This window comes from Pholis gunnellus (assembly GCF_910591455.1).
Source record: "Pholis gunnellus genome assembly, chromosome: 3".
Classification (NCBI taxonomy): domain Eukaryota; kingdom Metazoa; phylum Chordata; class Actinopteri; order Perciformes; family Pholidae; genus Pholis; species Pholis gunnellus.
The window spans coordinates 13,325,744-13,350,060 of record NC_136529.1 but is presented as its reverse complement, the minus strand read 5'-3'; the positions used below and the strand labels follow the sequence as shown (position 1 = coordinate 13,350,060).

The 24,317-nt window shown below is 39.7% G+C and overlaps 2 protein-coding genes and 1 pseudogene across 3 annotated transcripts; 2 read left to right on the top strand and 1 right to left on the bottom strand.

Annotated features, from left to right (window-relative positions):
- The first annotated feature begins 568 nt into the window (after positions 1–568).
- On the top strand, positions 569–4,285 carry LOC306693973 (proteasome subunit alpha type-3-like; annotated as a pseudogene). Its single transcript, XR_013767723.1, has 8 exons — positions 569–1,070; positions 1,660–1,742; positions 1,798–1,920; positions 3,090–3,189; positions 3,273–3,323; positions 3,406–3,476; positions 3,697–3,762; positions 4,018–4,285. The product of XR_013767723.1 is annotated as a proteasome subunit alpha type-3-like (transcript).
- A 2,041-nt stretch (positions 4,286–6,326) lies between these two features.
- Positions 6,327–10,731, top strand: oxtrb (oxytocin receptor b; the record flags this gene model as incomplete). Its single annotated transcript, XM_079186312.1, has 2 exons — positions 6,327–7,248; positions 10,469–10,731. 2 exons carry the CDS (start codon positions 6,327–6,329, stop codon positions 10,729–10,731), a joined length of 1,185 nt encoding a protein of 394 aa, XP_079042438.1.
- Positions 10,732–14,777: 4,046 nt separating this feature from the next.
- cav4a (caveolin 4a) lies at positions 14,778–17,414 on the bottom strand. Its single transcript, XM_079186112.1, has 3 exons — positions 17,107–17,414; positions 16,670–16,857; positions 14,778–15,604 (listed from the first exon to the last, which is right to left on the bottom strand). The coding sequence occupies exons 1-3, from the start codon at positions 17,332–17,334 to the stop codon at positions 15,454–15,456; spliced, it is 567 nt and encodes a 188-aa protein (XP_079042238.1). The 5' UTR covers positions 17,335–17,414; the 3' UTR covers positions 14,778–15,453.
- Between the last annotated feature and the right edge of the window lie 6,903 nt (positions 17,415–24,317).

Below are 24,317 nucleotides of genomic sequence, written 5' to 3'. Positions count from 1 at the left end.
CGTTGATAAACAAGGTTTCCTTCACTCCGTAGATGTGTGAACGTAGTTTGGTGTATAGATCCTCGGCACGTAACGGGGCGGGGCTTCCTACGGTGTCCGTACAAGACAAGGACTCCCGCTCAGCCAATAGCGACGCGTCGTTTCGGGGGGGAAAAACGCGCTCAGCCAATCACAGTCTCCAGCGGCCGTGATTGGACAGTTATCCAGCTAATGACGTCATCTCCCTCGTGGCGCCTCGTTCGTATCGACTAATGGCAGCCGCCAGCAGAGGGGTTTTATATCCAATCAGAATAGAGGAATCGCTCGACCAACCCCTAATGGTGAATAAAAGTGTCACAATAATAAAAGGTCAAAACATGTTAAAGAGTCACAATATATTTACTAAGGAATGAATTATATGTTTGTAATATGTTTACATAGAGGATATTATATGTTACAGTATGTTTACACATTGAATGTATTAAAACCATAAAAGCATAGTCACTGTAGGACATAAACACTGTGAAGAATAGCCTTGAGGGAAAGTTAGGGATTATTCTAAGCGAGGCTTTTCAGAGACAGATGAGGAGAAGCAGAGACGGAGATGCAGGGACTACCGTAAAACAACAGGAGAGGACTTCTGGGAAAGGCCATGCGGCCACAGAGCAGGGGTGACGACAGAGGGAACCTAGCCACAGAAATTACCAGCGGATCGATGAAGGAGGGACCAGAGCGACCAGAAGCCAATCACTGAACCCAGAAGACATCAGTTGTGTTTTGCGACAGGTTTCGGACGCTTTCCGACCATCAGAGAACATAAATAAATGCTCTCGCGAACATGAACTATCGATAGGGTATTTTAGTTTGCATTTGTTACCTTCGTGTTTGCAGTTGTATCTGCTATGATTTTACTGATTATTACTGTTTTGATTTTAAATTGGATCTAGTTCGTTTTTGGTTAGACTTCGTTGCTGAAAGTTTTGAGGCCTGCTCCTTCTCGTGACGTTTTCCAGCCCCCACAGGAGCAGCGGACTGAAAGCTGTTCACAGGATCCAGACTATTGAATTAAAATGAGCTCCATCGGTACCGGGGTGAGTGGTTCTGTGGTCTGGATCCCGGAGGACCGGTTTTGATCCGGTTCACTGAGAATAACCCGCCTTTTATTCTGGTAACCAGTCATTGTTACCAGAAGCTAGCTAGCCAGCGTGTTAGCCTGCTGAAGCTAGCTAGCGTGTTAGCCTGCTGCGTAACAATGAGGCCTGCTAGCAGAAGCTAAAGTGAAATTGAAAGTACAATTTGAAGTTCAAATGTAACTTTTTTTTTAAACTATCATAACTAAAATAAATGTATCTCAGTAGTGTCATCATAGTGCGACATGTTAGGACTATACGTGAGTTATAATGACGTGTGAGCAGAGTCGATGCTATGCTAACAGTTAGCATTGGTAGTTTCGTGCCAGTCTCTGTTCAGAAGTCATATTTAAATATCTGTGAGTCAGCTGAGGTCCTCCTCCTGAAGAACACGTTCTAGTGATTCTATCGGCTTCATCTGACCAAACACTTTAATCTCTTTAAATCACCATAAACATGAACCACCACGTCTCTACGTTTATAACTCAATGTTACTTTAGCACTTCTTACAACCTGCTAACTATGGTACCTGTCTGTCTGTCTCCTGCAGTACGACCTGTCTGCCTCCACCTTCTCTCCAGATGGCTGTGTGTTCCAGGTGGAGTACACTATGAAGGCCATAGAAAACAGCAGGTAGTGAATCTGATCACGTGTGTGTGTGTGTGTGTGTGTGTGTGTGTGTGTGTAGTACGGCCATAGCTATCCACAGTAAAGATGGAGTTGTGTTCGGGGTGGAGACACTCGTTTTGTCAGAACTCTACGAACAAGGATCTAACAAACATATCTTCAACATGACAGACACGTCGGCATGGTAACCACACACACATAGAGATATCGAGCAGGGATGGAATGATGAGAGTCAGAGTTTCGCTAATTTGGCTGAACTCCTGTGATGTCACTTCCTCTTGGCTGTCTGACCAATCCCTGAGCTTAACTCAATTCCCTCTGTCTCTCACAACCCTCGCTCGCACGTCTGTCTGATTGATTGACAGTAAATCTTTTTTTTCTCTCAGTGACGAACGGGCGACGTCAACTGATTCCTGAAGATGTGAGACAGGAAGCCAAGAAGTATGCAAAGGTGAGACACACTCTACTACACTCCTCCTACTGCTACACTCGTCCTACTACTGCTACACTCGTCCTACAACTGCTACACTCCTACTACAACTGCTACACTCCTACTACTACTGCTACACTCCCTAAGTGGTTCCAGGAAGTGACGTAGAAGTTGTTTCCCGTTTGTGATAATGGATTGAATGTTTGGAGTATATGTACTGTAGCTGTACTCCAATGGTGCCTTCAGGCGGCTCTGTAAACCTGTGTCTCTGCTCTAGCTCAGCTGGGTGGGAGAAGGTGAGCTGTCGACCAATCAGGGCTCAGCTGGAGCCACTTCCTGTTTCACAGAAACAATCAGTACTGATCACTGAAACTGGATGTCAGCAGGGATGGAATGATGAGAGTCAGAGTTTCGCTAATTTGGCTGAACTCCTGTGATGTCACTTCCTCTTGGCTGTCTGACCAATCCCTAAGCTTAACTCAATTCCCTCTCTCTCTCAAAACCCTCGCTCGCACGTCTGTCTGATTGATTGACAGTAAATCTTTTTCTCTCTCTCAGTGACGAACGGACGACATCAACTGATTCCTGAAGATGTGAGACAGGAAGCTGAGTAGTACGTAAAGGTGAGACACACTCTACTACACTCCTCCTACTGCTACACTCGTCCTACTACTGCTGCACTCCTCCTCCTGCTGCTACTACTACACTCCTACTGCTCTCACATGTGAGTCAGTCCACACACACATAGAGATGTCAGCAGGGATGGAATGATGAGAGTCAGAGTTTCGCTAATTTGGCTGAACTCCTGTGATGTCACTTCCTCTTGGCTGTCTGACCAATCCCTGAGCTGAACTCCCTCTCTCTCACACACACGCACCTGTCTCTCTCTCACCTGTCTGTCTGTCTGTCCCCCCTCTCTTCAGGCGGTAGCAGGTCTGTTGGCTGATGCTCGTTCTGTCTGAAGTAGCGAGAGATGAAGCGTCCATCTTCAGGTCCAGTTATGGACACGACATCCCTCTGAAGGTTAGTCTCTATACTTGTAAGGACCGTGTGCAGCCAGCGATGCTAAGCTAACGGCGTGCTAACGTTGCTTCCTGTCGTTGCAGCACCTGTTGGACCGAGTGGCCATGTACGTCCACAGCGCCGTGAGGCTGCAGGTGAGTTCAGGGGCCACCGTAAGAAACACAGAGAAAGAGGAGCTGCTGACAGGAAGTGATGATGATGATGTCGTCTCCACAGTTTAATTCTGGGCTCGTATGACAGACGACGGTCCTCAACTCTACATGGTCGACCCATCAGGGATTTCACATGTGAGTCAGTCTACACACACAGAGATGTCAGCAGGGACGGAATGATGAGAGTCAGAGTTTCGCTAATTGGCTGAACTCCTGTGATGTCACTTCCTCTTGGCTGTCTGACCAATCCCTGAGCTGAACTCGCTCTCTCACACACTCACTCTCACTCTCTCACACACTCACTCTCACGTGACCCCCTGCTGGTCCAGTAACAGGACTGTGCTTGTCTCTACAGGGTTACTGGGGTTGTGCCATCGGGAAAGCAAAACAAGCTGCAAAGACAGTGATCGAAAAACTGGGGGTGAGTTTTTATTAAGGGTTTGAATTCTGATGACACCTAAACTGATCAATGACGCTGATCGATCAGAGTTTAATAAGCTATCGAGCAGGGACGGAATGATGAGAGTCAGAGTTTCGCTAATTTGGCTGAACTCCTGTGATGTCACTTCCTCTTGGCTGTCTGACCAATCCCTGAGCTGAACTCTATTCCCTCTCTCACAACCCTCGCTCGCACATCTGTCTGATTGATTGACAGTAAATCTTTTTTTTCTCTCAGTGACGAACGGACGACATCAACTGATTCCTGAAGATGTACTGCTACACTCCTCCTACTGCTGCTAGTCCCTCCCAGCCTCAGTCAGTTGACGTTGTTGTTGTGTTTGTTGTTGACGAAGTTGTTGTGTCTCAGGACTCTCTGGAGGAAGAGGATGACTCTGATGAAGACAACATGTGAACTCTTCATCATATTGTTTGTTTTATAGTTCATGAAGTTGTTGGTTTTGTTTTGATGAATTTCAACTTTGGAAATAAAGAAATCAACGAACTGTGTTTGTCGTCAGTCAGTACATTTACCGTAGTACTACATCTCAGGTACATGTTGTACTTAGGGTAAAAAGTACATGTACCTGAGATGTAGTACAGTACAAAGTACAACATGTACCTGTATCTTTGTTGAGATACGAGGTTCTCACAGCGACGCTACAAACGCATGATGTCATCGAATATGAATAATTGCTGTAGACATTTATGAGGTAACATTAAACAATATTAATGCAGAAACATCAGAATCACTGAAGTTATAAAAACAGTTTTCTACACATTAGTATCATTATTATTAGTGAGTCTTGTGTATAAAATAACCTCCACTCAGAGGATCGTTAACTCTTCCGGTGACCTCAGCGCGCCGATGAGTCCGCGCACCGCGTCTCTTTACAAACGGCGCCACAACAGCGACGTGTGCTCGGTAATTGTCCTCCAGACACGCGCTTATCGCTTCAGTTCCGCTCTGGATGTTTGTGTGTTAAACTAAAAGGCACGAACTCATTTAAATAATTTATTCTTGGCCTGGTTATAGTCTGTACTACTTGACTTTGTTGTAGGGCTGTTTATGTGCTTTACTTCAGAGCTGTGGGTCACTGCTGTTGGTGCACAGACACAGACTTGTACTGGATGTTACATGGAATTTAACAAAAGAGACCTATTTATCTGCCATTGTGTCTGGTCAGATTGTATCTAGCACAAATCAACAAGGGCTATTCAGCTGAACAAATGGCTGCCAATACAGTACCTGCAAGTGTTCAACTGAGTGAATAAAACAAAAGCAACAAACCTTATATACTGTAGGCTACATGTGATGTTCATGTTATGATTGAGAAAAATAATCCATGTTACTCAAGCAAAAGCAAAAGTCACCTGCCTCTATGTTGCTGAGCATAATACGAAATAGGTTAATGACTTATTTACATTGTCAGTTTCAGAAACATGCAGGGAAGGGTCTTTATTCTGTTCAGAAGGCAAATACGTTCAGGTTATTGTGAAAAACAATGACATGATTACTTTAGATTGAGTGAATAAATAGTTTCATTAAAAATCAATACGAATATTTTGGATGGCTGTTTTAGTTTTTGGAATGATATTTTGCTTCAATGTAGCCTACTGCATGAGCCTGAAAAGGGGATGACTAGTATTCAATTTACTCTGGGATTCCTTCCTTCATGACTTCCGGGGAGCTTTTTGACTTCACCTGTAATGATCCAATGCAAAGAACCTGTTTACAGCACAGCATCACAGTCTTATATTCAACAAAAGCACTGTTCCAGATAACGTCATTTCCATTGGGGGCTTTCTTTGGAAAACAAGTGACCCTTTTAAACTCTGTAGGTTCACAGTGGGATTTTCCTTCTTTTTAATCACTTCAAATAATGTAGATGCTTAAACGTATTGACTCACTGCGCAATACAAGATAGCATCGCCCGAATGCTGTTAAGGGACATTTGATTTTACAAAACACTCACTCCTCAAAGTCAAAACCTAAACTCAATGCGCAGGGAACAAGACACAGGGAGAGAGAGGGAGAGAGAAAGAGAGAGTTGCGGTCTGCTCATACTCAAGCCGGGCAGTTTCCTTTAGAAGAAAAAGGGAGGGGGGTTACTGACATTAGTAGGACATCCTTTGGAGCTTCTGCAAACCAGATATCAATCTGTACGCAGAAAGTGGTGAGGACCGCGGTGCTCCAGGATCCCAAAATTACCGTGCAAAGGGTCTCCAGAAAGGTAGGCTTCGTTTTTAACAAAACCACTTGTGTGCGGTTATGAGGTCATATTATTTTTGTAATAGTTCATAGTTTTGTCATAGTTAAGAGGCTTGCATTTTCAATTAAAGTGTTACAATATGTTCCTCTGCAGAAAGAGCGCTGACTTTTGGATTATACCGCAATTTAACCTGAGGAAAGCTCACAAAACAAACCTTAACAGAGTGAGCTGGCAGTAAACTGCGAAGGGAAACCACACTACCAGCGGTTAGCGGTGCTATTCTTTTTTTGGTGATGTGATCGCTGATCGCGCTGAAGTGGCGCTTTTGCGCACGATGGAGGCCTTTTTACGCGAGCAGAATAGTTGGGAGCCGAATGTTTCCATGAGCAACTCAATGACAAATGACAGCAATTTAGGAAACACCACAGTGAATCCTTTGAAACGAAATGAAGAAGTGGCCAAAATTGAAGTTACCGTCCTGGTCCTGGTGCTGCTGCTCGCTCTGACCGGCAACCTGTGCGTCCTGTGGGCCATCCCCACCACCAAGCACATCCAGTCTCGGATGTATTACTTCATGAAGCACCTGAGCATCGCAGACCTTGTCGTTGCAATCTTTCAGGTCTTACCGCAACTCATTTGGGATATCACATTTCGCTTCTACGGGCCGGATTTGTTGTGCAGGCTGGTCAAATACCTCCAGGTCGTGGGTATGTTTGCGTCTACCTACATGCTTGTCTTGATGTCCATCGACAGGTGCTTAGCAATCTGCCTGCCACTTCGTTCCGTGCACAAGAGAAAGGATCGCTTCTATGTGGTCGCTTCGTGGGTGCTCAGTCTGATATTCAGCACACCTCAAGCGTACATATTTTCTCTGAGGGATGTCGGTAACGGTGTGTATGACTGCTGGGGGGACTTCATACAGCCATGGGGAGCCAAAGCATACATCACATGGATGAGTCTCAGCATTTACATTTTCCCAGTGGCAATTTTAAGCATCTGCTATAGTTTGATTTGTTTTAAAATAAGGCAGAATTTCAATTTGAAAACCAGAAAGGACCACTTCCTGGCTCTCACTCAGAGGCCCTCCAAGGGCGCGCAACCCCTCTATCGTGTGAGCAGCGTGAGGCTCATTTCAAAAGCAAAGATCCGCACAGTGAAAATGACTTTTGTTGTGGTCCTTGCCTACATTGTGTGCTGGACTCCCTTCTTCTTTGTCCAGATGTGGTCTGCATGGGATCCTGCTGCACCAAGAGAAGGTAAAGGCATGCTCCGTGTTTTATTCTTTTCTTTACCAATACTCAACAGATGCAGTTCTTGATTTAATGAAGATATTACCCACCTACAGCGGTGTGCCAAGCGCTCAGTGACATTAGAAGTTATCTTTATACATTATTAATATTAGTAAATGTATTGCCCATAAATGTGATGCAAATCTGTTTCTCTACAATATTGCAGTGTCTCATGCATGCAAATATCCACTTCAGAAAATATCTCTGGGAATTCAGAAACAATCCACTTCACTTCCAAGGCAGCACAATAGACTTCCCTAAAGTGAGCACAGATGAATGGGAGTGTCATTTACAGTGGTTATCAGTTCAGAGGCAGTCCTCGGAGCCACTGGGAGAGTAAATGTACCAGAACATCAAAGAGTTTCACTCTCTTTTCCCAGTGGTAGTTTATGTAATTTCCATTTAACTGCAGTTTGTTCTGATTTACCCCTCATATCTTTTGAGTTTGCCATTAAAGGAGACAAGAGCAGAGGATCAGATATGCTCCATAACCTTTCAAGTGGTGTTATCGGAGCAAAATTGCATAAGTGTTCATTCAGAGCAGTCAGAGATTAAGATGTTTCTTAAATAGGCCAGACTTAGCCAAGCTAATCCATAGGCTGCTTCAAAACAGTTTTGTACAAATTAAGACTCAACCACTATGCTTTAATCTTAAGCTATTTATATTTATATTTGTGAATGTCAAACATGTTATTTTGCAAAAAAGTTCCATTGCCATGCTTAACATATCATTGCAATAAAATGTCTTTTCATTTCACATTCATACTGAAATAGAAATATTGAACTATGAAATAGTGAACTCCTTGTAGCTGTCTTGTGAAAACCTTGTATTTCCCAAATGTCAGCTTCTCATAAACTAAGTAAATTGCCCTGTTTCATCTTTTTGGCAATGCATATCTAAACATTTAGATAACCCACTGTTTTTTGTGTGTGTTTTTTTTGGGGGGGTGGGGGGGTTATTCAGCAGAAGAAGGGGAATCATCTGATAAACTGATAAAGGAAAATCCTTCAATCGAAAGCTTTGAAATCGTTTTCATTAGACTAATAAATTGGTTTCTTTATCATTGTTTAATGTACCCTTTATTACTCACAGCCATTACAATGTTGCTGAATTTCATAGTATCGAACAAATGCACACTAAATGTAAATGTAAAAGATAAGAACACATAATTGAAATAAACAAGAAGCAACAAATTGGAGAAAGAGGAAGAGAAGGAAAGACGGTATCAATTTGAAATATCTCAATATGATTTAATGATTTGGAGTTTCATGTAAAGTGAACTGATTGAAGATGTAAATGTTGTTATGGATACAATTTGTTTTGTCCCTACCCAGTAAAGATAATTCAAATGTTGCAGACTTTTTGCTTATCTTTACTTTATTGCATTCTCTTAATGTAATGTAGAGTAATGTCTTTCAGGTTAAGACTCCATGGAGGTGAGTTTTTCTATTGCTGAGGGATGCTCAAAGGAGAAGCTTCATGTTTGCACTCATGAAATGTTTGTTTAACGTTTTATACTCAGAGTTATCTTTGTGCGTATTCTTTATCAAACAAATGATGGCAATATCCCCACAGTCCTCCTTTTGAAATCAACATCACCCTATTTCCATTTTTCCAACATCAATCTCAGAAGAGCTGCACTTACAATTACAGAAAAGCAGCCAAGATGAAAGTTTTTCTTTCATTTCTGTCAACACAAGAAAGTGATGAATGTACAGTACTTTAAGTCACAGTGAACTAAACCAGGGCAAAAATTAAAAAGTTTCATTTGTCATTTGGTAGTAACCCATAAGAGAACTGTGCTCCCCATAGCACCAATATATATATATATATATATATATATATATATATATATATATATATATATATATCACAACTCTGGACGGGGTGTTCTCACAGTGTTGACGTGCCATTTGGTCACAATAAAGCAAAGTACCTAGAGTCAGAGGACCATGAACAGAACAGGTTCAGCAGTTCACTTGAGGAGAGAAGAGGACAACACACTAAATCTCTCACCCTATAAAGAGAACAAAAAGACATGGAAGTCTTCAATTTTCCACTGTTCAAATAGGGGGCTCCATCAATGCGCTCTGTGCCTCTAAGACATTTAATCGCTTGAATGAATGAGAAAAGTCTAGTATATCGTTCCATCCTGGACAAGCCTCTTCTAAATGAAGCCATTCATCATGTTTGTGTCAGGCAGCTTTGAGTGGGATCGATCAACCTTCCATATTTTTTCAGGGATAATCCCAAATGTTTTTTGTGTTGTCTGATATGCTTTAGCATTTCAGTTCATATTTTTCTCTGTAAACGATGTGCAAGGACTGATATTTAGAATAAATGAAATCCAGAGTCCAAAGCTGTCCAGTTGAGGTGTTTGGCTTATGGCATCTTATCGTTTAATGTAGTTATGTTAATACATTTTTAACAAGAGTTTACAGCCATGCTAGTGGCTTAGCCTGTTAGCACGCTAATAAATGCTAATTACCACTACACATTAAATGCAGCCAAGGCTAGGGTTATAAACCAAAATATTGGACAAATTAAAATATTGATGATGTTGCTATAGATGAAAGTTTGGGGTTCAAAGTTATTATTCATCCTCAGATGGGACCATGAATGTCCAAACAGATCCAAGAATTGTTGAGACCTTTCCTACAGCCGTAATGCTGTCTAAAACTCTTAAAAGTGCAAGCATACACGTACACACGCACACACTTACTGAATTTGGACTTAAGCCCACAGGTGATTACATCTTACTGGAATGCAAAAACACATTCTACTGTAGAGGCCCTTTAAAGATCCATCATTTCTTTTTGGGAATTGCTAATCCCATTCAGGGTAGGAGGGGGTTGGTGCCTATCCCAGCATGCACTGGGTGAGACGCAGAGTGCACCCTGGCCATATTGTCATATTGTTATTCATAGTGTTATTTAAAGGATACGGTTGGAAATACTATATGCTTTTTCTCCCTGTCAACTTATTGCATGAAAAGACCAAAATTCACGTTATAGTCCAAATTTTGTATTTTTCTGGGACGATTTTCAGCCTTGGATTTAGTGTATTAATGAGAAAATATAGTGTACATGATTGACTCAAAATAAACTACACTCAAAGATTTACACTGTAAGAACTAATATTCACCAAAAATATAAATCGCATGATCTTCTCTGTCTCTCTCCTTAGACATGGCATTCATCATCGCCATGTTGCTGGCCAGTCTCAACAGCTGCTGTAACCCCTGGATCTACATGTTCTTTGCTGGCCACCTGTTTCATGACCTGATGCAGTGCTTCTCCTGTTGCTGTAGACAGTACCTGCCAGCCTCCTCCTGCAGCTGTGATCGACAGTGCAGGCACCAGAGCAAGTCCTCCACTTGCGTCATCAAGAACACCAGCAGCCAGAGGAGCCTCACACACACATCCAGCACAGGGGGACTGGGAAACTGAAGAGCCAGCTGATAGCCATCCACGCTTCCTGTAGTCGTGCAATCCGGCAATCATGCAAATCCCCCATTTCAGGCATTTAATCATCTGCAGCGGCACTGCAGTGGCCAGAGCTAACTTTCTTGAGTTAGATAAACAATATAAAACTCCTGTGCAGATCTTCACTGATGTATGCCCTTGGATTTCTCAAAACACCACTTTCATTTTGGACTCCCTGCACCTGCAAATCATTTATCTTACCCTGCGTGTCGGCTTGAGCATTTCAAGATGTATCCTGTCAATGAGCATTTTAAAAGTTGTATGTAAGTCTTGTTCTAATAGTTGTTTTTCTAATTTAACCTTAAAAGACAAGTCATTATCACAATAAGTATATTAATGTCGCACAAGTACATCATTTTCAGTCAATACCTTACTGCATTTTAAGAGAGGAGTCTTACAAAAATATATTTACTCCAACACCAACCAAAGTTACTATTATACTTGTTTACACCTTTAAGGGAGAATTACTTTGTGTACAAGCATTTTATTTTATTGTTATATTATATCGGTGTTTAAATCAAAATGTTGATACGCATGAATGATATTAAGGTTATTTCTATAATGCCCCTCTTGAGGTTTTGCTTCATCCAAATATCTCCACTGTAACAACAAAACAAAAGAATCATCACCAAAAGCTAAATCCATAAGGAAAGCATTTTTACAACAAGTGGCCTGTTCTTATTGTTTTCAGCAGCCTGTTCTTTGCTGCAGATCAAACATTGTTTGTCCTTTATGATATAATATAAAAATCACTTTGTAAATAGTTTCCACTGCTCCTTGTGTGTGTCTACGTGTTGTATCAACTCCATCTCGTCTTTTCTAGGTGGTTGGTGGTCAGTGCAACCTGAGCTTTTAGGCACATTGAAGCTCATTTAATCTATGTGGGATCAACCTTGAATAATAGTTCCCCCTTGTGGTTACTTTTAATTACTCCAACAAATAGTGTTGTTTCTCTGCTGAGTTTCTTTTGATGTACATTTGAAGCAACATTCCAACTGTTTATACTCACCATATGGAGAATATCAGTATCTGGATCAGATAATGTGCAATTCTCGGCTTATTAGGTGTGTTTAAAATGTTCTTTAACTGTAGATAACCTGGAAGGGTGTCAACAAAACTTTGTGGTTCTGGCCAAAATCAACAGAGAGCAGCTTTAAGGTGAAAGAGGGGAACTCACTTTCACATACAGTTTCAATAAGTGTCATTAGAGTCTAACATTTGGCTCAACCATGAAATGTACTGATGTTTAAATCGGTCTGTAACTATTATTTAAGTGCTAGGAAACATTCATATTGTACTTAAAACTGTATTTATTGAAAGTTTGGCTTGCATCAACATAGAGTAAAAAAGAGTGAAATTAATGGTTAGGTAATTTTCAGATTCTGCAGTGTCATTGTGGAAAAAAGAACATCATCATCATTATAATTTAATCCAGTAATAGACACCAAATCAGCTCAAAATTGAGACAAAAATTGAGACAAAAATGACAACAATTAATCTTGCACCTTTGCAGCCTTTCATGGATCTTCAAGAAGTCAGTGAAATGCCCAGAAACTGGTCTTCATGCCAAATGTAAGCAGCTGTACAACACTTACACCTCATTGTGTAAAACCACCTTCACGCCATATCTCCCCCCAAGCCTCAAACAGCAAGCTAAGGACGGTGAGTATGACCAGTGAGCAGAGATGGGCAGTATTTCTATTACTTGTATTTGAAATACGTATTTCAATTACTTTTGAGTATTTTGTAAATTGTATTTGATAGGGCCGATTCAAAATCTAACGTAATTTGTAACAAAATACTTTAGAGTGGAGTAATTTTGTATTTAAAATACTCAAAATACTTTCTCCACCAATCAAAAAACAGTTCACGAGTTCAGTCTTCAGATCTTCAAGTTCAACGGATTATCTGTCAAGTTAAATATTGTATCTGAGTGTGACAGATGTCAACTAGCTTGATGTATAACTTATGCTGGGTCTGGCTACATAGCCTATTGTATATACATGGTGATGGTTATAATATCAAGCTAGCGATCGATGCTAACATGCTAATGACGCTAGCATGCTGTCTAGGCTAGTGCATAGCCAGTGTTTAGCAAGTTAACTTATCAGTCGAGTAGCTAGCTATAGGAAGAGGGAGATTGGGAGCTTGTATGTCATATGTGATGAATATTTTCTTGTTGATACAAAGCCAAAGTTTGTGGGCTGTTAAGTCCCATTAATAAATATATATATATACATAATCAAGTTGTTGTCTTTCAATAGCTTTGCTTAGTTACACTGACATTCTGTGACTGTTCTTCCTTTTTGTGGGGTTCACCAGAGCTTTGTGTACATTATATAAATCTGAATGCTCTGCTATACCACATTGTGAGAAAACAGAAAATCTAGAAAAAAGTATTTCCTATATTTTAAATACAAAATACATGTATTTTGTTACATTTTCTGGCACCAGTATTTTGTATGTTGTATTTTGTTGTAATAAATTTATTTGGGGGTATTTTGTATTTTGTATCAAAATACATTTTGATGTATTTTTGCCCATCTCTGCCAGTGAGTAGATTTGACTCACGCGTTGGGTTGAATCAAACAGCTCTTAATGCCGAGTGACAAAGAAACAAATAGTAAGCCCCAGATCACAAAGGGACATCTTAAAAGCTGACCTAAGCATATAGAGCAGGTATTTACTTGCTTACTTTATTTATTTGCTGTGTTTGGTGATGCAGACTTAGTTCACAAAAATCAGAATTCACATGTTTTCCCTTTTACTCCAGGAATTATCTATCTGTGCATTGCAGCACACATATCCAGACATCATTGTGAGAAGTGCATTATATAATGATATTCATATTATAATGAAAACTGCTCATAGTGAGGACTGTGGATAATTCTGATAAGAGACATTGTTTCTGGAATTAGATGGAAAAGATTTTCCCCAATGCTTTGAGTGTCACTACAAAAATCCCATGTATGTCTGTTGTATAAGATTGGTGCCAGACGTCTCAGCAGCAGAGACCTTAATCCCTCGACAAATAAAACATAAAATACATATATTTACATTGTGTGTGCCGTTTCAGATGTCTCCAGCAGAGAGTTATATCATATTAGTGGCTATTTTGTATCTTTATAGTACACACTCACCTGCACTTCCAGGCTTCATTAATCTGAAATATTACATCACATATTTCTACCTCAATTAATGCGCTTCTGTGATTATAAAGTAAGCAGATCATTTGCACCTTGGCCACATCCTCGTTGATGTTGGTGGGGTCGATCTCCCTGTTTCTGTTCCTCCTGATCATCTGCTCCTGGCGGACCATTTCAGTCATGGTCCTGCTCTCTGAGCAGGCTGTAGTTGCAGCTGAGATATTGAAGCAAGAGAGGCCAAGATGAGAGGTTGGGTGTGTGGCTGCAGTCAGAGCCCCGGAGGGCATGGGAGGGGAGTGGCAGTTTATAGACTGAAATGCCACTCGGTGTTTTTCTGATCCAGGAATGCCAGCAGGCAGCTGCCAGCAATGACTACCTCCCACTGTCAAAGATATAGAAGGCACTGCTGATATACCACATCAAGTATAGGGTACCACTCACACACACTATAGCATTATCTATTCGTTTGTACAAGTGTGACAACTCCCAATGTAACTTAAGCTTACTTCTCAAAAAGGGAAGCAGCCTCCTTTCGCAATTCACTCTGCCCTAGGAATGTGCCAAACTGCACAATAATAAATAATTGCATGATCTATAGTGAGATCATATAGCATGTTTGATTCATTTCTCCACATCCACAAAGTGGCAAAAAGTCCTAAATACTCAAATGTTACCTATATAAAGTAATAAACGTAGGAAGAGTGTTTGTTACATGCTTATAACAATAGCATGAATAAATCTACAAAGGTCATGAAATTGTAAACCCTCAGCATCTGCTCTATCCTGCTGACCTTTATATGATCCATTTAGTAGTGGAGCAACAGACCATGGTTTACATACCTGAATCACAATGATGAGTATAAAGTGGTTCATTAATGACTTTTCCATATATTTTATTGCCATTTCCTCCTTTAAGAATACATCTAAGTGCTTCTATTTGTTCTATTGAACTAAATATTCTTTGGTTTGAAATAAGTAACTTCTATAATTAAAATTAGATTCTAGTAGTTTTAAACTAGCGTGAACTCTAAACTGCAGTTTAAAAATGTAACAAAATATAAACCCAGCCCCAAATATTATGACATAAAGATGATACGACAATTATTTTGTACAACAAACTATGCTGAAATGATTTAAAATTCAAGACATCTCACAAAGTCGTAACCCCACTGTATCAGTGTGAGAAAATGGTTACTTTCATCTTTAAGTCAATCACTGTAACAGAAGTTAAATTTAGAGACTAAATTGTCTTACTCGGATCTCAGATGTTAGGAACTCTGATCCTTTTCTTGGTTTCACCTTCCGAATCGATAAAATCAAGAATAACATCACCTTCAGTGGCTGTGACAGGTCCAAATTATTGTTTAAACAAGTCAAAAGTTGTCTATAATCATTAAAAAGGACCATCGGATGCCATTGGACTTTGACCAAATGCTCCTTAATTCTGGAAAACATGAAATTATAAACATTTTGCCCACTTCGGCTCAGTCCACTAGAACACCAGTGCATAATGACCAATCCCAGTCTGGACGTGTCAGTCTCATTCTTCGGCCAGGTGAACACTGAAGCCTCCACAGCATCTCCCTGCACTCGTGAGGAAGGGGCGCACAATGATGCCCAGCACAATGCTCCATAGGCTCTGCAGCCAGCATGCCCCAATGAGGATACAGTGGCTACAAGGACCAACGATCCTGTCAAAAAACACAAGAATTACTAAGAATAAATGATTTTACTTCCCCTAAAACCCTTGGGGATTTTATACTTATAACTTGATTATTTCTTAACATGAATCAGGATATGAAACCTTCTTCGTTATTTCCAGCCAATTCACAGTTCTTCTTTTTCCACAGCAGAGCATACTACCATTATTTAGCATTGTTTCATAACAGTTTTGTTTGTATCAAACCAGTTGTTATTACTGATTAGACGTTAAAACACACCTAGTCACGTTATGAACAATCACTACTTTACCATATATTTGAAATCATTCTTCTTAAATCAAAAACTCTTTTCACCTTTTAACTTCCTCGTATGGGTGTCAAAGCTAAACAAAACCTGGATCCTGGAAATACCTGTTAAACTAAGGACATTCCACCAGTCTCATGTACTTTGTGTTTAGCGCTGATAAGAAAATAATAGAATACTAACTTGCTAAACTAAGATGGTGAACATGGTAAGCATTATAACTTCTAAACATCAGCATATTAACCTGGTCTTAAAGAGAGTGTTAGCATGCTGGTGTTAGCATTTAGGGATGTGAGTGCCACAAATATACTTTGATTATCCTTCAAGTTATTGGGTGAAGGCAGACATTTCAGAGATGAAGTAGGTGAGAATATGTTGTCCCCTTATATACTACCGTTCAAAAGTTTGGGGTCACCCAGACAATTTTGTGTCAATTTTCAGTTTCTTCGCAATTTCTCGCATGGAATAGCCTTCATTTCTAAGAACAAGAATAGACTGGCGAGTTTCACATGAAAGTTCTCTTTTTCTGGCCATGTTGAGAGTATAATCGAACCCACAAATGTGATGTTCCAGATACTCCTATGTAGATATTTCATTAAAACCAGACGTTTCCACCTAGAATAGTCATTAACCACATTAACAATGTATAGAGTGTATTTCTGATTAATTTAATGTTATCTTCATTGAAAGAAACAGTGCTTTTCTTTGAGAAATAAGAACATTTCTAAGTGACCCAAAACTTTTGAACGGTAGTGTATTTGCAGAACCAACCAGGCAATAGCTAAACCTACCAGATGTGGAAGCAGCTGAGGATGGCAAAGAGGAGACCAGAGATAATTGAAATGGGAATGGCCAGAAGCACCGTCACTATCCTGTAGATCCAAACCCTAGACACCTCAAACAGGGCATTACTCCAGAACCACACTCTGTCCCCACTGCGCACTGACGCCGGCTCAGCAATCACATCCTCAAACGTCACCTGGAGACACAAAAACAAAGTGGTGCTGATGATACAGAGATGAATCAACAATTTGTGTTGCTGTTGGACTTGATTCACCATCGAGAATGAATTTCATCCACTGGAGGGCAGTGCAATCAGCCAAACAGTATCTTGGTTTTACATGGCAATGATTTCGTATTTTATATTAGCTGATTCACTGCATGTGACAAATGCACAAAGGATCCATAAAACAATGTTGATCAGAGGTCCTGCATGAGAATGCAATACCTTGAGACAGTCATTGATACCACGGGGGTCCCGGACATTTGTCAGAGGCTTGGTATCACTGATTTCCACCAGTGTGGACGTATGAATGTCTTCCTCTTCTTCCACGGAACGATCGGCCCTCCAGAGCGTTTCAGGTTCCTCACCATTATCAAATTCATCAGAGTCACTCGAGTCCTCCAAGTCAATTTCTACTTCATTTGAATCCTCCCCTTTTATCATGGTGTTCATCCAGACACGTGAAGAAAACTCAATCCAGAGAGCAGAGTGCTTGTCACTAACCGTACAGCTCAGACTGAGGCCGCTGACCGGACCCCTCAGCTGGCTGGGATGTGTGGTTATATTGGGAACGTTACGGTGCCCTGGATGGTATTTGCAGATGGTCTTTCATGTGAAGATCATTTTCTGTGCTGTGGGAGTGAGAGGAAGGACAGGCTGGGATATAAATACTGTAATCCTGCATGGCTGTGTATACACCGATACACCCTACTGGGAATGCAATCACACACACACACACACACACACACACACACACACACACACACACACACACACACACAGACAACATGAGACAAATCTGCTTGCATGAGAGCAAAGATAGAGTACAAGTTTAGAGACTTCTAACTGGAATATTTAGTGGTATGATATACTTGCATTACTTCTAGTCCTGATTTCATTCATTTTTAAGCCTCATTTAACTTCAGAGAAGTCAAGGTGTAGAGGAAAATAAATATCTTCTTCAGAGCAACTACAAGTATGCAAGTAAGATTCATTTTCTCAAGAATCAGAAGGCACTGAACTTTATGGTTCGCTTTTAAGAAAAAGTTGACCCAATGGAGCTTTATTCATATTTTATTTGGACCCTCCGCTTGACTGACCACCATCCTCTGATTATCTAAATATGACACTGCTAAATTGTTGCAACCAAACATCATGGAAAGCATTTCAAAATGATATGTCCTGATTACTAAATAGCCATTCTTAATTTTTAAACCAATATTTGTCGCTGTCACTTTATATAAACTGTACATCTAACTTTTCTGTATACAGATGCAGAATAAAGTGAAGGTGTGAGCCACTGCTTGTGAAAAACAACATGCTCTCTGTAGATATATAACACGTTCAATCCCGAAAGACGAAAGGAAGAAATCCATAACTATACTGCTTCTCAAAACTGACTTTTGATCCCATTAGCTTAGTTGACTTTGAAAAAAACAAAAAAAGCGTCTTATGGCTAATCCTTTTTTTGTTGATAATTTTCATACTGTACCCTACATAAAACAGATAATTGTTCAACATCTTTTACTGCCTTGGTTTGCCCGTTCAATTTCAACAAAAGCATCAATCCGATATATTGCAATCACAATATCCTCCTCTAGGCCGAGTATGAAGAGCATTCTCAGGTCTCTGCACTCTGTCTAATGTAAAGCATGTTTCGCAACATGCTTTTAAAAAGAAAAAAATAACTTTCGCCTCCAACAACCTTTGGACCCATTAACCAGTCATCCTCTCTGCTATTAATAGGTCAGCTATGAATCCCCAGGGTTAGACCTTATCGCTCAGCTACCACCAGACCTTCATCACAAGGCCATCTCACACTGCTCGCATCATCACCTTCCCCACATAATGCACCAGTACAGCAGCTGGCAATGTGATAATCTGATAAAATAATGTAAATATGCAAAGTAACTCCTATCCATCTGCAAAACTCAAGTATCCTTCAAGAATAAAATGATGTTGATTGATTATATACATACATCTCAAAAGATATGGCTCCAAGAGTTTGACTTTTATACTACAATTAAAAAGACCAGTTACTGTACATAACACAAAACACACAACCAAGTACGTAACAAACTGTACATCTGTTCAGAGTTGAGCATAAGTGAGCTGCTACGCTCCTACATCTACTAGCTACAATAAACACAGTCTCTATGGTAATGATACTTTCTGCTGTTGGATGAAGACAGAGAGAGAACACGATGTATTGATGACAGAGAGTTTCCTGTCTGTGCCGGAGACGATGGTATGCTAATGGTCTGCACACCTCACCAGATGGGGTTTGTTTGTGACCGTGGCTGCACAGGTGAGGTCAGTGGAGAGTGTGAGTTTATGTGTGTGTGTGTGTGTGTGTGTGTGTGTGTGTGTGTGTGTGTGTGTTTGTGTATAGAGATAGGGAGATGGAGAAGAGCTAAAAGGAGAGGAGAAGAGAAAGACACATTTTCTTGCGCATTGTAAGATGTCCCATTTATCGGGGATCAAGATATATATAAACATTTTATTTGTTATGAAATATATGGGAAAAGTTTCTGTATTTTGTATAATTCTGGCTCCTTATATAAATATCATGAACACCTATTTCTATGTCGTGTTACAGCCCATAGAAAAGCCTATCAATTGTCAAAAAAGGCAACAATTAAAGAGCTTAATGGTTAAAAAAAGAACAATTATTGAATTTTGGAATAAAACATTCTTTATGTAGGACCCCATTTGTCATCTTATGAAGCTGATGTAGAAGACAGGTTTTTCTTCAACATTTGTGGCCTGTGACCCTCTCATGACCTCAGCGTTATAACACATAATGTGACAATAAACCGAAATTGCTACGAGGGCCCTTTATTTAAGACAAAATATGAATGCAATGTTTATTCATTTTATTATTAATATAGCATATTTTGTATCTTAAGGCCAAATATGTACAGATACATGTTAATCATATTCATATGATTATATATTACATTATATATGATGACATGAATTTAACTCCAACCACAGTTCAAACCCTCTGTTCAGACAGAAGCAGCTTATTTGGGGCATGAGGGAGATCAGACAGTGTTCCTGCTCAGCACCTGTCAGTCCAGCTGCTTTCAGTACAATAGGTCAGACTGATTATTTGTCATGTCTATTTAACAATGCTATCGCGTATTCGGTGCTTCCCATCTAACACCAAAAGAAAACTTATTTATTATTTTAACACTGGATTATCTGCACAAAACCTCAAATGCCAAACAGCCAACACAATTGGATGCAGTAAAAAAGTTTGTCACAGTATGTGTGTGATAACGCTTTCCACACAATGGAAAAAGAAAAAGAACAATTAATGATATAAAGCTTCATTGGGTCAGATATATATACACACAAAAATAGCTAAACATTTGAGGAAATAAGCTTATTCGCTTGCTTGCTGAGAGTTAGATAAGAGGACAGATTCCTCTTTCACCTGTCAATTGAACATGAAGCTACAGCCAGCGGCCCTGCTCATTCAGTCATTCGCTGATAAGCGCACTTTCTTACCTTTGAACACAGCCAGGCAAGCTGTTTACCCCATTTCCAGTCCTTATGCTATGCTAAGCTAACCAGCTGTTGGCTGTAGCTTCATATTAAAGGAATGATGTGTTGGATTTAATGACATAGCAGTTCGGTTAGTTTCCAACTAACTGAATACCCCTCCGCTCACTCCTCCTGTAACTAAAGAGACATGTGTTGTTGAAATGTATTGAGTTTATATGGTACCGTATGTGGTGCCTCGTGGTATCGTAGTTCGTTATGTAATACTGTAAAGTGGAAAGAGGAGTGAACGACCCCAGGTTAAACTGATTCTGCACGTGGTCCAAGAGGTGCACATGTTTTCACGGTAAGAGAGAGAGAGAGAGAGAGAGAGAGAGAGAACGCGGCAAATAATAATAATACACCTCCCTTTCCAAGCATGTCGGAGAACTACGGTGGCCTTCAGTGAATGTAAAAACACAAAAGGCCCTCTATAGAGCCAGTGTGTGGTTTGTCCATTCTGGGATACTGTTGAAACATGGCAGTGCAACATGGTGGACTCCGTGAAATGGACCTGCTATGTAAATATAAACAGCTCATTCTAAGGTCACGATATCACAATGTTTCTTAGTTTCAGGTGAATAATAAACAATTGAAAATGTATATTATATTCAAATTCTGGCAATAAGTCTTTAACAGACAGATGTGAGAGACAGGAATCAATTCCTTTCATCCAACTCTCAGCAAGAACATGAAAAAGCCTGAATGTTGAATTATTCTTCTAACATTTTAGTTGCTGGCTAAAGCGTCATAATCAACAGATAGACATGAGAGTGTTGTTGAGTGTATTTCCCAACATGTCATATTCCTTTGAAGAGTGTTTTTCAGAGGGCCTGTGATATGTGCATGTGTCTCATAATGGCTTTGGGCCCTTAATTAGTTTTTGGGACCTGAGTGCACTGAACACGAGGTTCTGCTGCGTGAAGCTCTTGAAAGATGGTGGGCTGATGTCATGTTATATGTGTCCATGCAGCTCTGAGGGAAGTCGTGCTGCGACTGTTTAAGGGAAGGTCTGATGAAATAATGTGCTTCACTCTGTTGTACAGCACCATCAATCACACCTCCTCCCTTTGATTCTTCAGGAGTGGTCTCTCTTAATCACTGTCAAACAGACAGCACCGAGTACAGCACACAGAAGAACATTGGGTCTTTTCAGCCCCACTCGGCTGAGTCCAAGCCATGAATTCTCATTTTCTATAGAGAGTGGACTCGTGTTTGATCTACAATGAATATGCTTTTGAAAGAGGTGTACAGCTAATTTGATTGTCTTGATTTAATAAAAGCCGCCACTGAGACGGGAGGTCCTTCACTTTAATTAGCAACTTATGAAGACTGCTCAGGCTCAAATATTCATCAGACCGAATCGCACACTTTGGAAGCTGGGTGATGAAACAGGCAGTCAGCTCTTTGAGCTGGATCTTTATTTTTTTCATATCATTGCATTACATACAGTACATCATATTCAAAAGATTAGTAACTTAAGTGTCTGAATTTTTAAGTACAGTGTTTTATTCTCTTTCTGAGAAAAGAAGGGGCAAAAACTTGATCAATGCGATTGAGTATATCCAGTCCATTAAATAGAAATATTCTATTGTTGTTTGCATCCTTTTATACACATTACCCTCAACAATCAGCCAGACATATTTGGTATCTTTGCAAAGTTTTGGAACTTTACAACAATTTAAAAATGAAGCTCTGCAGGTTTCAATAAAGTTTTGCGTGCGCAGCATAAATTTGTAATGAAATTGGTAAACAAAACATTTAAGAGTTGATGAAGTGGACATTAAGAATAGAGTTAAAACATTCAACCTGTATGAGAAGAGCAGCATAGAAAAACAAAAATACACATCTTCTTTATATGATTGTGGTGACAAAGATGACATGTGTGTGTGTGTGGGGGGGGGGGGGGGGATAATTGTATATGTGCACAGCCTCTGTTTGTGTATAACAAACCTCCATGGAGGTGTATATCATATTTGTACAGTGGATGTTTGTAAATCACTGCTGGATTCTTGTTTTATTATGTTAGCTTTGATGACAATATTTGACTTTACTTGTTATGAAAGTTGCATTGTTACAGTAAACTCTGCAGCACATAGGTAAATGTGTTTACAGCCAGGAACCATTACATGGAACTGTGATTATCTTGCTTTTAACATTTCCGGGTATCTATAAAACACTTGTGTCTCAGGATTTCAGTTTGTGTCTGTGTGTGTGTGTGTGTGTGTGTGTGTGTGTGGAATGTCTTTTCTGCTGTCTGTCAGTGCACAGACTTATAAATGCTTACATGATTTATGTTTGTATCTCTTGATGGTGTTTACAGGGTTGGAAAAATGTAGCTCAGCATGCTCTCTTCATTTGTCGACATTCATCCGCATGTCTATCCGATGATATCCCATAAGTCTAATCTGTGTAGAGCTGCAAAATATTCACCACAGATACATCAACATGTCATCATCTAACTGCCTTCATTGAGTGAAATATATTAATGATTGAACTAGTTTAACAAGAATGTTCACAGTGTTTGACAGGTTGTCGTCAAAGATAAATTATTCTAAATATAAATAGTTGTTGATCTGCCAGTGTACACATATTAAGAGGGTATTAGAGACAACCACTTCACCTGTTATGAAATGGCATTATCTCCTTCTATAATCACGCGTTAACTGGGTTCAGTCTTAGTCACAGGCTTTTCATAAATGGACACCCAGAGTCTGCACAGTAACAAAATGTCAAACATACACGGAAAACGTGCACATGCATGAACATCTTGTGTTGCTAATGCAGATGGCTCTTTTTATTGCTTTTTGTAATCAGAGAGAGATAAGAATTTCTCTTTTACACTTGAGAGCATTTAGTTGGCACGCTTCTCCAAAGCGATTTACAGAGAGTGAGCGTGAGGATACTTTGACAAATTGACAGGACATGTGACTTTTAATGGAGAGGCTGGCTGTTGATCACATGGTTACGGGACAGTTGGATCACCTGGCTGCCCCTTCACCGCTACAGGCTGTACAATTAATGATTAGAAATGAACAGAGTGTAGTGAATCATTTTCTGCTACAAAGTTATTGATGAAAATAACCCCATTTATACTTTCTTGTCCACATTTAATCTGTTTAGAAGGCCTACAGACCAAAGTGCTATGCACATGTAATATTTACTGTAAGATAAAATGCTTACTTGCTGAGAGCTGCATACATTATGAAAGTAACCAGTGTTTATTTGCACATTTAAAGCAATAAGAAACAATACATTTTTTAACAAAACGTGATGTGTCTCTTCTTAGATAAATAAATAAAGTTCACACAAATTCCTGCAACATAAATACAACATAACAACACTGAATACGTTGTACAAAGAATATTGCTGCTATGTTGATAACTCCTATAAAAACAGGTAGTCTTAAGAACTTGTGAAAAATGAATGACTGCTCACTCATATCCTCATTATAAATCCCTAATTTCTGAGAAAGTGTTTACCTGTAGATCTGTACACTGATTATATTGTCATGACTTACTATTCAAGTATAATATATTTGTCTTCATTACTTTTGAATAAAATATATGTAATGATTGGTGATTTAAAAAAATGTAACTTTGTTTTAGTAGCTAGTAATAACAAAGTGTTCCTTATAAGATTAGTAACTTACGGTAGTTTAAACACAAATACAGCAACAATAAGTCAATAAACGGTGTCCATAGCTTTCTATTCCAGTATTGTTTCTGAGTGTGATCTTTATAAAAGGAAAAAAGTGTGTCAAGTTTCATGAACAATTAATTTCTTTCTCATATCTTAATTGTGTGCAAGATACAGTTAACAGAGATATTGCAGACAGTCATTAAGTACGGGATCACGAGTTCTTTTGTAGCCGTGATAGTCCTGCA

Excerpts from the sequence above, each read along its gene's own strand:
- cav4a (XM_079186112.1), bottom strand. The coding sequence starts at position 17,334 with ATGAACACCATGATAAAAGGGGAGGATTCAAATGAAGTAGAAATTGAC. Across the intron at positions 16,858-17,106 it reads GTATCAATGACTGTCTCAAG|GTGACGTTTGAGGATGTGAT; the intron begins GTATTGCATTCT and ends TTGTGTCTCCAG. Across the intron at positions 15,605-16,669 it reads CTCAGCTGCTTCCACATCTG|GATCGTTGGTCCTTGTAGCC; the intron begins GTAGGTTTAGCT and ends GTTTTTTGACAG.